This window comes from Tamandua tetradactyla, chromosome 16 (assembly GCF_023851605.1).
Source record: "Tamandua tetradactyla isolate mTamTet1 chromosome 16, mTamTet1.pri, whole genome shotgun sequence".
Taxonomy (NCBI): domain Eukaryota; kingdom Metazoa; phylum Chordata; class Mammalia; order Pilosa; family Myrmecophagidae; genus Tamandua; species Tamandua tetradactyla.
Window position 1 is genome coordinate 25,418,757 of NC_135342.1, and position 14,496 is coordinate 25,433,252.

Consider the following 14,496-nt stretch of genomic DNA (forward strand, 5'->3'; position numbering starts at 1 on the left):
TGAACATCAACGGCTGCTGAAAAAAGGACAGACAACAGGACAGGATGGACTCCTGCTTGACACACAGAGAACCACATAGAAAGATTCTGGCCAAAAAAACACCCCAAGCCTAAATCTGGTCAAGTCTCTCAGCCTAAATCCCAGTTTACAGGAAACAGAGGGGACAGAAGAATACGGTAAATGACACCACAAGGCTGCTCAGCTAGATCCAGCTGTGAGAAACCCTACAACTAGGACGATGTGAAAGTCACACGTCACACAGGGTCGCAAGCATTTGAAATGTGGCTGGTCCAAATTGAGATGTGTTGAAAGTATAAAATACACATGGATTCTGAAGACTTTGTGTGAAAAGGAAAGACTATAAAATATCTAATTAATAATGTTTTATATTATTACACATTGAAATAATATCTTAGCTCTACTACGGTAAATAAAATATACTGTTAAATATTAATATTGTTTCTTTTTACTTTTTTTTCATGTGGCCACTGGAAATGTTTTAATTATAGTGTGGCTCACATTATTTTTTGTTGGATGGTGTCTTCAGTAGATAAACTGCAAAGAAAAGAAAAAGTGATGGATGGGAAACAATAGAGAAATGGAGATTTAAAGAAATACAGACTAATTGCCATGGGTGGACCTTACGTGGGTCATGAGTCAAAGAAATGGAAAAAAATCTACATGACATGAGATATTTGGAAATTTGAAACACTGACTAGAATTTGGTGATTTTTAAGAAGTATGGATTTTGGTTTTTTGTTTTGCTTTTGGATAGGAGTGGTAATGAATTATGGTTTGTTAAATAAACCTGAAGCCTTTTAATCTCGCATATTATATGATTCAGTTTATATGAAGTGTGCAGAATAGGCAAATCTATACAGATAGAACGCAGGTTAGTGGTTGCCTAGGACAAGGGGTGGGGGGAATTGGAAGAGACTACTAAAGGCTATGGGATTTCTTTTGGGGGGTGATAAAATGATGAGATTGTAGTAATGGGTGCCCAACTCTGTGACTATACTAAAAACTACTAAATTGCATACCTTAAGTGGGTATCTTTTGTGGTATGTGAATTATATCTCAAGAAAGATGTTTTTAAAAGGAAGTCTTTTAATTTAAATGTACATGCAACAGATAGGAAAAATAAAAGAAAATCTCAAAACAGTTTACTGACTAGGGATAAACTAGTAGCCTAAAATTTGTTTTTGACCAGCAGAAAGGGCATTCCAAACAACGGTAGATAATTTGGAATCTGTAAAGTGCTTCATTACTGAAGACATGCTCTGTAAAAACTGTCAAACTATCGAGAACTCTGTCAGCCATGAAGAACTTGGGAAACTCTAAAGCAATACTATATTTTTCTATGCAGATCTACATCTGAATAAAAATGCAGAAAAACCCTTGGGGGGATGTACAAATAATAGCAGTGGCAGCCTTTGGAGAGGTTGGATGAGAACAGGATCAGGAGTGGGGGGCCAAAGTTACTTCAATCATATCTTAATGAAATATTTAAAATGCATTTCTACATAAAAATCAAGTATTCCACATGGTTAAAACAGCATCATAAAGTCAAAAGACAAATGATGGACTAGGGAAAATCGTTGTAATTCCTCTCACTAACAAAGAGCTAATCAGCCTAATATATAAAGAGTGCCTAGAAATCAAGAAGAAAAATATCAACATCCTAATAGAAAAATATTCCAAGGATATGGTCAGTTCAAGTAATTAAAAAGAAATACTACAAAGTTGCTTAACTGCGCTAATAATGGGAGAAATGCAAATTAAAATTGCATCACAAAACCATTTTCCACCTACTAGATTGACAAAAATCCAAAGATTTGACAATGTGGTGTGATAATGAAGTTGTAGGGGGAAAAGCCACTCTCATACACTGCTAATGAAAACGAGAAATGGAGGACAATAACTTTCCAGATGGCAGATCCATTTACCCTTTACCCCAGCAATACCATTTCTGGTTGTTTATCCTTGGACGTAACTGTACACATATGGAACTACACATATATAGGGGTAATCACTGCAGCCAACATTGCCATTGGCTCATATGGCATCCTCAGTACATTAAGTTCCATTTGCTAGAAGTCTGCAGCAATACATGTACAAATTTACAATGTCCATGCTTGAAACATCACCCTCGGACAGTGCACTCAGTGCCTGAGTTCTAAGTCCCAGCTTTGCTACTTCTTAGCTTTGTCAGTTCTTGCATGTCACAGCACCTCCCTGTACCTCAGTTTCTACGTCTGTCCTTAGCACAGCGGGTTGTCTTAAAGATTAAATGAGCCAATTCATTTTACATGCTGGGCATGGCACAGAGTGAGAACATGATACATATTAGCTCTTCTTCTTCCTGAAGGTAGGGGGCTCAGGGATAAAGACTTTTAAGATGCTGAGAGGGATTGGCTGGAGAGGTGGGGGTCCAGGCAGTGTTCTTTACAAAGGCCCCAGGAAGCAGAGTTTTTAGGGTGGTGGGATAGGAGGTGGCTGGCTGCAGCAAACGTTAAGATGGTGTGCCAGTTTGAAAGTGTTAGGTACCCCAGAAAAGCCACGTCCTTTAATCCTCATCCAATATTGCTGGGTGGGATCTTTTTAATTTTTTCCACGGAGATGTGACCCACCCAATTGTGGGTGGTAACTTTTGATTAGGTGGTTTTCATGGAGATAACCCCATTCAAGGTGGGGTTCTTACTGGAGCCCTTTAAGAGGGAAGCATTTTGGAAAAAGCTCGGAGCCAACAGAACCAATACAGCTTACACAGCCAGAGGCCTCTGGTGATGTAGAAGGAACACACCCCTGAGAAAGCCTTATGAAATCAGAAGAGAAAGCTGTTAGATGTTGCCATCTGCCTTTCAAGCTGTCAGAGGTGTTGTGGACCCATGGGCCTTTCTTAAATCAAGGTATCTTTCCCTGGATGCCTTAGTTTGGAGATTTTCGTGGCCTTAGAACTGCAAACTTGCAACTCAATAAATTCCCCTTTTTAAAAAGCTATTCCATTTCTGGTACATTGCATTCCCCAAGAGTTGGCAAGTCAGAGGAGGGATTCAGCACAAAGAAGTCATGCGTGATCCAGGTTGGGGTAGTTTCAGGGAAGTGATAAGAACAGAAGCAAGAAAGCCCTGAACAAGGAAATGAATGGGCGGCGAGGAAGCAGACTGAGAAAGGACAAACAGCTCGTGAAAGGAGTGACTGAGAAGGGGGAAGAGATGCAGGGAGGCTCTCAGAGGACAAGAGGCATGGAGCATTCTATTTTTAACTCAGGGGGCCCTTGGATTTATTTAAATCTTAATGGATAATAATGAGCACAACCCACAGAATAAAATAAGAATCCATGAATCTATATTGATAATGGGTGAATAAATAAATAAATGAGGGCAAAGGGAAAAACTCTCTCTCACGATAGAATGCCAGCTGATCTAGTGGAAGGGTATGGTGAAACGGGAACATCACCACTTGGCAACAGCACAACAGTAATCGTTTCAGCCAAGAATCATCAACAGATGTTAAACCTAGCAGGTGAGCAGGTTGTTTATAGTCTCAAAGTATGTCCTCACCAGATACTTATAGAGAGAACAACATTAACTTTACAGTAGGGACCCTGGTGGCGGCTACCTTAACCAGGCGACCTAATTAATGCCGACTGCCTCCCGATAGGATGCACTGAGAAGGATACAGCCCCACTTCTGGGATAATCTTCCAAAGTTGTGTAACCTGAATCTAATCACAAGGAAAACCTGGACAAATTCACACTGAGCGGGCATTCTACAGAATGACCTGCCTGTAGTCTTCAAAACTATCAAGGTCATGAAACCCAAAGAAAGACCAAGGAGTTATTCCAGTCAAAGGAGACTAAACGGACAGGACACCTAAATTCAGTCCCTGAGCTTGGATGGGGTCCTTGATAGGGAAAAAAATTGTCTTCAATGGGTGAAATAGTCTGTAGAATAAGTAGCAGCACTGTCCAAGTGCTCATTTTCTAATTTGTATCATTATTCTGTAGGTTACATAGGAGAATGAACTTGATCTCAGGAGGAATACACTAAAATACCTGGAGGAAAAGGAATGATGATAAAGCAAATATGGTAAAAAGCTAGCATTTGGGTAATCTGGGGGAAGGGTTTCAAAAATCTTATCTACTTAGTCTTGCAACTTTTCTGGAATTATTTCAAAATAAAAAGTTACAAGAATGCTGATAAAAAAAGATTTGGCAATAATAATAGTTAAGCTAACATCTTTTGGACAGTCTTCCAGGAACTGCCCATCCTCACAATGGCCCTGAGAGGCAGGAACAGAGAAGGAACCCGAGACCCAGAGAAGGCTGATAACTTGCCCAGGGTCACGCAGGGAGAAAGATCAGAGATGGCATGTGTGGGCGGGTTGAAAGAGGAGGTGAGTAGGTGAATGGGTTCCTAGATAAAGCTGGTTCTGTACCTCCCTCCTAACAATGACCTGCTCAGTGACCACTTCCCCCATTAGACGAATAAGCCCCGTGAAGGGACTGCCTGTGCCTATTTTGATCATTGCTAGGTTCACAATGCCAGCACAGGGCCCAGCACAGAGAATAAACCCAGAAAGTGTTTGTTGATTGAATAACCAATCCTCATTCATACTGATGATAATATTAGGTCTATTAATAACAATAACAGGAATAATGGCTCACACATTTGTGTTAGTGCAGTTACTTCTCAAAATAACCCCAAGGTCTGTTATATCCTCATTTTACAGATAGGAAACTGAGGTTTAGAGAGATGCTGCTTGGCCCAGGCAGCCAACCAGGAAGTGTTTGGTTAGCACTCACATTCCTAAGCACCTCCACTCAGGTCCCAGCCCCAGCCCCCGTCCTGTCTCTACCTTCTGGAAGTCCTTCTTGGAGATGAGGCCACGGGGATCGGTGACGTAGTCCTGGAAGGCCTCAGAACCCACAATGTCCTTGAGTTTCAGGAACATGTCGAAGAACTTGAGGATCATTTCCACGTTGGATGAGGATTCCACAAGCATGTCCACCATCTGCCGGGCAATCATGCCGTTCACCACGTTCCCTGCAGGCAGCCCCTGGTCAGTGTTCAGCACAGCCTCCTTTCTGGAGCCCCACTGGGCTGGCCTCCCTCCCCAGCTCAGGAGCCACCTCTGGCTCCCCAGGACCCACCTTGCTGGGGGAAACCTCCCTGGCCAGCTTTCACACCTCCCTTCAAATGTGCACAGGTCACTTCTGGATTTGTATCAGTGACGTGTGAAGATTTGACTTGACCCTGCCTTTGTTCCCTTCCCCCACTTGCTGGGGGAGTCATCAATAAAACCCACAACAACATAAGCTAACAGGTGCCAGGGGCAGTGCCAAGTGCTGCTGAGGCCTGATCTCATGCCAGCATCGTAAGGGAAGTGTTTTCCTATCTCTTTTTGCAGATGAGAAAGCCACACAGTCAAGGTAGCATAGCCCATAAGGATGTGGGAAGATTTGAACCCAGGACTGCACGGCTTCAGAGCTTGTACATTTAAACCCTTCACTAGGCCACAGAGGCCAAGTAAGTATATAGATGAGTGAGGCAGGCCAAAGGTAAAACAGCAGGGACAGGTGGAGACTATGGCCAACTGGGAGCCCAGCCCCATCCCTTTAAGGAGGCAGCTGAAGCTTGGCTCCAGCTTATTTTTTATATCTTTTAATATAATTTCAAAAATATGTGAAGTTGCAGAAATAGTGCAAGGAAGCTTCATTTAGTCCAGATGCACCAGTGGTTTACATTTTGCCCCATTTGCTTCATAATTTTCTTCTATGTATTTTTATATAGATATTCTGAACCATTTGAGAGTGAGTTACAGACATGAATGAGGCCCCTTGTACTGTATATTTCCTAAAAGACGAGGACATTCTCATATAACCACAGTACAGTTACCCAAATCAGGAGATTTAACATTATTACAATATAGCTATCTCATGCAGTCCAGTTGATTTTTGCCATGTGGTAATATGGGTCGAGGGTTACCAAATCTTCCAGTTTTTCAAGAAAAGCTGGTAATCTGGATGTCTAAAGGGAACCTTTTGATTTTTAAAAGCTAGCACCTAGTTTAAAAAATATTAAAACATCAGATCATTGTTTGTAATTGCAAAAGATTTGGGGAAAAAATGAATGTCTATCAATAGGGAACTGGCTAAAGGAATGACTGAATATACACACAGTGGAGTACTGTACAGCCATACCAAAGAATGAGGATGCTTTCGATGAACCTTTAAAGAAGAAACTCTATAGAGAAAACTGTTTTATTAGTTTAAAAAATGGGTAGCATTCTACTCTTTTTTGAGCAGAAGATTTATAAAGAATGAGTGTGTGTATACATTTGCATGTTTATACATTGACTTTCTCTGGAAGGACACAGAAGAGACTGGTAAAGCAGTGGCTTCCTCTGGAGGAAGGAACAGATGTCTGCAGGATATGTGGATGGAAGAGGACTATTCTCTTTAGAATTTTGAACCAAGCTAAACCTTATCTACTCAAAATAAATAAAATCTAATTTTAAAATCTTAGGTGATGGATTGCCTCCCAAAATGGTGCCCTCTCTATTCGCACATATCAGCCCTCCCATTAAAAGGTGTGATTTATTTCCCCTTCCCTCGAATCTGAGCTGGCCTCAGCCTTCCTTTGGTGGACAGTGGAGGTAACAATGTACCAACTTTGGAACAATCCCCTAAGAGACTTTGCAGCTTTGCCTTGGCTGTTTTGGAAACCCGAGCCTCCATGTAAGGAAGTCCAGGCTACCCTGCTGAAGAGACCATGAGGAGAACTAGGCACCCCAATCAACAGCCAGCACCATAGCTTTGGACATGTGAGTCTATCTTGGACCTTCCAGCCCAGCCCAGCCCAGCTGAATGCAGGCACATAGGTGAATCTCAGCAAGACCAGGAAAAGAACTGCCCAATGGACCCACAAAATCATGTGAAATAATACCTTATGGCTGTTTGCAATCACTAAGTTTTGGGAAAGTTTGTTATGCAGCAAAAACTAACTGCTATACTTCACAAATAAATAGAAAAGTGCCCAGGCAACTCACTTTATTACGATCTCTAAAGATGTGATAAGTTAATAGATGTACAATCAGGGCCTGGTACTTAGTGCTCTGCTGAGCTTATTGTTGCAACCTGTTCATCAACTTATTGAGGCTGACATGATTTTAGGTGGGGTGGTTGAGAGTTAAGGCCTCCAGAGTCTCAGAGGGTCATCCCTGGACTTGTCTGTACCTTCGTACCTCCCCCTGCCCCACCTACTGGGTGTTTACCTTCCAATAGTGACAGCAGCATGACCACCATATCCTTCTGTAGATCCAGCAGCTCCTTCAGCAGCCTGATCTGGCTTGAGTCCTGGGGACCCCACACCCCAGCCACGTCAGGGCCGGTCTCTGCAGAGATGCCTCCCCCACCCCCAGCTGCTCCTGCCCCTCCTCACTCACCCAGCAGGACCTGAGACCACCTCTCTCCCCCCTCTTACCTCCGAGGGGACCCGAGTCCAGACATAGTCCTCGGAAGCAGGGGAGGGGGCAGAGAGACAAGATTGGGGCTTGGGGTTGGCACTTAGAGGGAAGCAGGCCCAATCGGTGATGGGGTAAGGGGCAAGGGAATGACAGACGAAAGGACTGGGAGGTGCAAGGGGCCTGCAGACACTTAAGGCAGAGAGGCACATACAGAGAGGGACACATAGCGGGGACAGAGTCATAGATTTGGGAAGGGATGACAGCCCAGCACTGTGCCTAGCCCATGGTGGGTGCCTGACATGTTTGTTCAATAAATGTGCAATGGAAAAAGAGGGTCTCTGGGTTCAAGAAGAAGGCTGGAGGAGATAGCCATGAGCTTCCGGGAAGTCAGGTAGGGGGAACTAGGGGGCTTCTGGCACAGTTTAACTTCTGCATGATGATTCCCTATTAGTTTTAGGTAAAGCCACTCAAAATTTCTGATATTTGACCACTTTTGACCCACAAAATGGCAATTTCATATTGTTCCACCTAATAAAATGGGGAGAAGTATACCAGAAAAACGGAGTGTAAAGCTCCTCCTATTCCAACACTGGAATTCCTGATTCTAATCCGAACACACTTTCACAGTTCCAAAGCTCTGCACTCTGATTCTAAGGCTCCAATAGTCTAGGAGCTCAAGAGTCTAACACGGGTGGGAGCCTGTGGTTCGTGCCTGCCCATGATCCCCTGCTTCTCTTAAAGAGCCCTGAACTTTTAATTAGGACACCCCCACTCCCACTGTCAGCACATATGGGCCTAACCCCACCTTCCAGGCTCTAGGGCTGGGTGCATGACCAGGCCTAATCAATCAGAACCTTCTTCTCCTTGGCCATAGTGATAGGATCAGGAATGGACATGGGACCCAAGCAGCCCAACTTGAGAATTGCAGGTCTTTTACTGGAGCTCCTAGGAAAAATGACTCTTCCTTCTGGGGTCACTAGGGCTCCATCTTTCCAGTAGGTGGGGAAGCCTGCTTGAGAATGAAGCCAGAGGCCGAGAGACATTTCCGCTGATATCTTAATAGGCCCTGGATCTGTGATGTGAACTTGTAAATCTCCCCCCTTTTTTTCTCTTACTCATTTCTTGCACTGGGTTTCTGGTCCTTGCAACCCAGACCTAGGCCATGGGTTATGGACTATTACTGTGGTATTTGGAAGTTTACTTACAATAACAACATTCTCTAGAATTTTAAGATTCCATCAACAGCAGAACCTCCACTGAAGACCTACTGTGCCAGATGGGGTGAAGGATCAGTCATTTATTCATTCCCTTTCCTCCCTCCCCAAATAGCTATTGAGCACCCGGTAGAGTCAATGGGCAGATGAAGGATCATTTATTTGTACATTTATCTGGCATGCTAGTTGGAGATGGAGGTCATTCACTTATTATTTGATCCACCAAATTTATTGAGCACTTAACTCTATGCCAGGTGCTATTCGAGGAACTGCATTCTAGTTTTAAACGTTTCAAAAAGTCAGATGACATCAGACAGGGTTTCTTCCAGTCCCTGTGGCATTTTTAGGCAAATGAGAAAAAAAATTCCCCTTCTTCAAGACCCAGCCTGGTGGGAAATTATACAGAATACTTTACTGCCATCTGCTGGAAAACTATTGTAATACATGTTTCAATATATGACGTCTAAGGATGTGGATTGTGGCCCCTCAGAGCTAGAGTCTTTGTACAGTGCACAACCTGCCCAACTAAATATGGCGGCTTCAAATGCATTTACCAATTTGGGTAGACAGAAGCAGGGCAAATGGATAAGGCTTGCATGACATACTGACAAGGATGCAAAGGGGTGGGAGTGACAGGGAAGAGAGGAGAGCCAGGATTCTAGAGATGGGGATGTGACACAACAGGGACCTGTCTAGGTGTCACCTGCCGCAGACAGGACAAATAAGCAAAACATTTCTTCAGCCCCAAGCCCTGATCTAGAGCCCATCCCCAGGGCTGTCCAAATTTAAGATGGCCTCATCAGAGAGAAAAGAACATCAACCAATCATAGAGGAGATATGAGCCATGGGGGGGGAGGGGCGGAGGCCTGGGCCAAATGTAAGCCCAGAAGTGTGGGTGAGAAACCAGCCAATTTTGCGATGGTAGAGGAGGAGGTGGGGCCATACCACAGAGCTAACCAGAGGGAAGATGAATGTGCCCATGGGAGGGAACTTGTCTGGAACAGGCCAGCAGCACGTGGGTAAGAAATTGACCAATGGGGTGCTGGGGGATAAATGCCTGGAAGCAGGTGGATGAAGACCTGAGGTGCCCAAACCTGAGCGAGCTTCATCATCAGGTGAGCAAACACATGTAGGAATCCCACCACAGCGTCCCAAAGGCGGCTGTGCGCCAGGCTCTGCTGGTTCCCGGTGCAGGGGCCCTGGGGGACACACGGCTCATGAGTTCTGGGCATGGCGGAGGATGCAAGACTGTCTTGCCCCTCCTCAACGGCTCCACCCTACCTGGATGTACTCGGTCAGGCTGTTGAACACCTGCTTAGCCACTGACATGGCCTTGGAAAAGTTCCTCTTGCCTTGCTCCTCGATGACATCCTTGCCCGAATAGTACCAGTAGAAGTCGCTGATGGATTCCTGGGGGCCGGCAGGAGGTGATGGGATGCTCCCTCCAGCCATCGGCCCACAGCTCCCCACGCAGCTACACTCTCACACCCAAACAGCCTCACAGCCTCACCTGCAGCCTCAGGAGGTAGTCCACCGTGCAGATGATGATGTTAATAGTGGTGGTGTTCCCCGTCTGTGTCCGCAGGTAGTTCTGGAAATCTAGGGAGATGCAAAGTCATTTGTTGAGCAACTACCATATGCTAAGGAAAATGGACGTTTATTCATTTCTACAATAAGCATTGGTCGAGTGCCTGCTGTATTCCAGAGGGCATAATCTTTCGTTTATTAATAAGTATTTATCAAGTACCTGCTATATGTCAGAGGAAGATGGAGGGTCATTTATTCATTTATCTGATACATTAAAGACCTACTGTGCCAGATGGGGTGGAGGATCACTCATTTATTCATTCCCCTCCCCCGCCAAATAGTTACTGAGCACCTGGTAGAATCCATGGGCAGATGAAGGATCATTTACCTATACATTTATCTGGCATGCTAGTTGGAGATGGAGGTTATTCACTTATTGTTTGATCCACCAAATTTATTGAGCACTTAACTATGCCAGGTGCTATTCTAGGCCCTGAGGACACAGCTGTGATAAAAAAAGTCCCTGACCTCATGAAGCTTATATTCTGGTGCAGTAATTTTTCAATCTTTTCGAACTGCAACCTGCAGTAGGAAATCCATTTGACATTGAAACCTACTAAATATTTAACCAGAAGGTATATCTGTGTATATCTGAGACCCAAGCTTCACATACCTTTAAAATGTGCCATTCATTATGGTATTGTCTTTCCTATACTAGTATAGTTAATTATGGAAGAATTTTGATCACAACTCACTAAATTAGTGGTTCTCAACTTCTCAACCTTGGCTGCACATTAGAATTGCCTGGGGGCTTTTAAAAAGCCTTATGCTCAAGCCCCACACCAGAACAATTAAATGGGTATGAAACTGGGCTTCAGTATCTTTTAAAGCTCCCCAGGGTCTGTCAGTGTGCAATTAGAATGAGAACTTCTGTGTTTAACTGATTTTACGAGCCTCTGGTGGGTTGCTTCCCGCTATTTGAAAAAACGCCGTTGAATGGCAGACCATTCTGTCTACTTTAGTATATGATTGATAAGTTCCATAATAATAATAAAAATAACCTACTCATGGGTAGCAGGGTGGTGGTGGGGAATACTGGGCAGAATGATCAGGGTTGTGAAGCGGAAAGCCCCCAAGGAGATGTCTGACCCAGGTTGGGTGGTCAGGGAAGGCTCCCGGGAGGAGGGGGCCCCCTGAGTTGAAACCTGAAAGATAAATGGCAGTTGACTGCACCACTTCCCAGCTGCGTGACCTTAGGCAAATTACTGAACCTCTCTGTATGGCACAGATTGTGTCTTGGTTTCCCCACGTGTAACATGGGGATAATAATAGAACCTAATACATGGAGCTGTTGTGAGGATTTAATGCATTAACATACATATAGAATATAGGACAGCACCTGGTACTGCGCTCACTCAAGCGTTAGAGTGCTAAGGTGAGAGCTGTACTTCAGAGCAGTGGTTCTCAAAGTGTGGTCCCTGGAACAGCAGCAGCAGCCTCCCCTGGGAACTCATCAGAGATGCACAGCTCTGAGCTCAACCCCAGTGCTGCTGAATCAGAAATTCAGAGTTGGGCCCAGAGATCTGTATTTTTAAAGGCCCTCCAGATGATTCTGAAGCACAATCAAGTGTGAGAGCCATTTCTTTAGACCAATTTGTCAAGTAACCAATTCATCAAATTATCAGGGTAACAAAATTGAGCTTCACTTCATGTTTACAGCAATATCAGAAAGGCTTTAATAGCCCTTGAGGGTTTGGTTTTGTCCCCAAAGTTTTACTTCCCACCTGACTTCCCCAGAACCATTAGCAATTGTTACATTAGCAGATTCACTTGAATGTTCATTTACCTGGTTTCACATGACAGGGAGAATCCTCAAATATCAAAATTGTATAAATAAATGTATATAGGTTCTCCTGTTAACCTAGTTTTCTACTTTTTAAAATTTCTGTTTATTTAAATTGGATCACAGATATACTAAAAGCTTCCACCTCCTGTAAAGATTCTACCAGCTGAGAGCACTGGCCTTGACATGTGCAAATAAAGAGACAGACCTTTGTTCTGATATGTATGTCACTGAATACCCAGGACATGCAACGCATCTGAGATTTGAAAAATGTTTTAATTATTCATTTGATTGGGTTGGTTAATGAATCTGTGAACTCCTGTAGGAAACTGGATTACAAATGTGTTGGGAGAGAGAATCTCAACCCATAAGAACCTTCTCATTTTGAAGAAGTCATAGACCAAAGAATAAAATCATTATAAATCTCAATGACTAACTCCACCTTAGTTAAAATTAAAGAAAACCCTAGTCACAAAGAGCAAAAGTATTTAATAAGCCTTTAAGGAAAAATGAGTTTTGGGAACAGAAAGCAATGGATCATGCTTTATCCTTTGTTTTGAAAATGGTGAAGATTAAAGCTATTTACAAATCAGTTACCTCAAAGAGAAGCCAAATAGGGTGAAAGTGCTATATTTAGAATGGCTCCAATATTTGTCATGAAGTTGAATTTCTGGGTAGTCTGTGGTTTTATAATTGTCTGATGGGCATTATGACCACAACTTTGAGACTGTGCGTGTTTGTTATAGGAAATGGGATGTGTAAGAATATCTTATACAGAATGTTGACTGTTTCTTTAATGTTATAAACTATGTTAGCCACAGGAGGTTACACTTTGTGTTCAATTTGCTGTGTTTAATTAACTTGTTAAAGTGGCTGAACAAGAGCCAAAGTGATGAAAACCCTTAAGAATCTGTAGGACTTCCTACTGACAAAGTATTTATGAGCAAAATAAAGAAGTGAGCCTAATGGCTTTATTTAAAAACACCAAGCAGCTTTTTCCTCTGCAGACCCAAAGTACAGAAACTCACCCTATGTACTGAACTTGGGCAGTGATTGCAGAATGCCTGTGGGGGAAAATGGCATATGGCAAAGTGCCCTTTGGCAAATTGGTCATGCACCAAATTGGTGCTGGCAGACTGCATTTGGCTTGGATGAGGCCAGGGAGGTAAAAGTGTAGCAAAGTGGCTGAATTCAAGAGAGATTTAGGAGAGACAGTGGACAGGGCTTGACAGCTAGAAGTGGAAGATGAGGACAGAGGAGTGGAGTAGGAGCCCTGGGTGGTTGCTGAGGCCTTCAGTGGTGGGGTGGGGGGAGGTCGGGGTGGAGATGAAGTCAGGCAGCTCTTTCAGAACCACCCCAACCTCGGCTTTGGCCCACCCTCCTCCTCACCATTGTTGTGACCCTCGCAGAGCAACTGCAGGAATCGGAACAGGTCTTGGGTGAATTCATCATCTGCCATGACCTTTTCTCCTGGGGGATGGAGGGGGGCAGGGCCCAGGAGAGGTCAGATGGGCCAGAACACGGCACCCGCATGCACACGGCCCCTGCACACTGCACGCGCATGCACAAAGCCTGGGGGCCCTGGGAGGTGCAGCCACCGCTTCAAAGACACTGTGAGGACCCCAAACATCCACGACACCAGGGGGCCCGACCTCAGAGTCCGTGGCATCAGCAGATAGAGGCCTCGGGGCCCTGAGACATGAAGCGGGGTCCTCAAGTGTCTTTCTACAACATCAGCGTCCCTCTGATGTCACCAATTGCGTGGCATCTGGGAGTATCTGCCCACCCAACAAACATTCAGGCAGCTGGTATCTCCTTCAGACCCCCTCCAAGGTCGCAGAGGGGTTAATGGATTATGGGGTAGGGGTCACTTTCACACAAAGGCGCTGAGCAGGGAGTCAGGCTGGGCTGAGAGATGGGGATTGAAAGCCAGTCAAGTGGCCCAGATGCCTCTAAAGCAGCCAATCTGGGAGAAGCAAAGGGAGAGGTGTGTCAACATGAGCCAATCAGATGGGCGTCTGAAAGAAGCCAATCATGGCGGGCTAGAGGGGCAGGCTAGACAGTGAAGGGGCCAATCAGAGCAGGCGCAAAAGAGCCGCGCACACCAATCAGAGTGGATGCTGGAGGCAACCAATCCAGTCGGTGGATGGGGGACATCTTAAAGGACCCATTTGGGATCGCGTTGCAGAGAGGATAGGTAGAGGCAGGGTCACCCCACCCCGGGGGCTGAGAGTCTGGGACTGGAAGTCTGAGAACATCCAACTGAATAGGCATTTCTGCGATCTTCTCTAGCTTCCATTTTACAGAGGAGGAAGTTGAGGTTTAGGGGAGATAAGAGACTTGTTCATTGTCCCATGGGTGGTCAGTGGCTAACCTGGGACCGGGACTTAGCCTCTGGACCCCCTGACCTCAAGACTTCCCTGGGCATGGCGCACCCACCGT

At 44.6% G+C, this 14,496-nt stretch overlaps 1 protein-coding gene and 1 long non-coding RNA gene across 5 annotated transcripts in view; one reads left to right on the plus strand and one right to left on the minus strand.

Annotated features, from left to right (window-relative positions):
* Positions 1–14,496, minus strand: part of RYR1 (ryanodine receptor 1) — a 112,496-nt gene that overhangs the window by 21,019 nt on the left and 76,981 nt on the right. For all 4 annotated transcript variants that reach the window (XM_077131964.1, XM_077131963.1, XM_077131962.1 and 1 more), the window contains 6 exons: positions 13,444–13,524; positions 10,195–10,283; positions 9,966–10,094; positions 9,779–9,883; positions 7,279–7,360; positions 4,861–5,048 (listed from right to left, as the gene is read on the minus strand). In XM_077131964.1, coding sequence (XP_076988079.1) covers positions 4,861–5,048; positions 7,279–7,360; positions 9,779–9,883; positions 9,966–10,094; positions 10,195–10,283; positions 13,444–13,524 — 674 coding nt within the window. The remainder of the gene's footprint in view (positions 1–4,860; positions 5,049–7,278; positions 7,361–9,778; positions 9,884–9,965; positions 10,095–10,194; positions 10,284–13,443; positions 13,525–14,496) is intronic.
* On the plus strand, positions 4,969–6,490 carry LOC143659234 (uncharacterized). Its single transcript, XR_013163480.1, has 3 exons — positions 4,969–5,064; positions 5,413–5,531; positions 6,375–6,490. It is a non-coding gene; the product is annotated as an uncharacterized LOC143659234 (long non-coding RNA).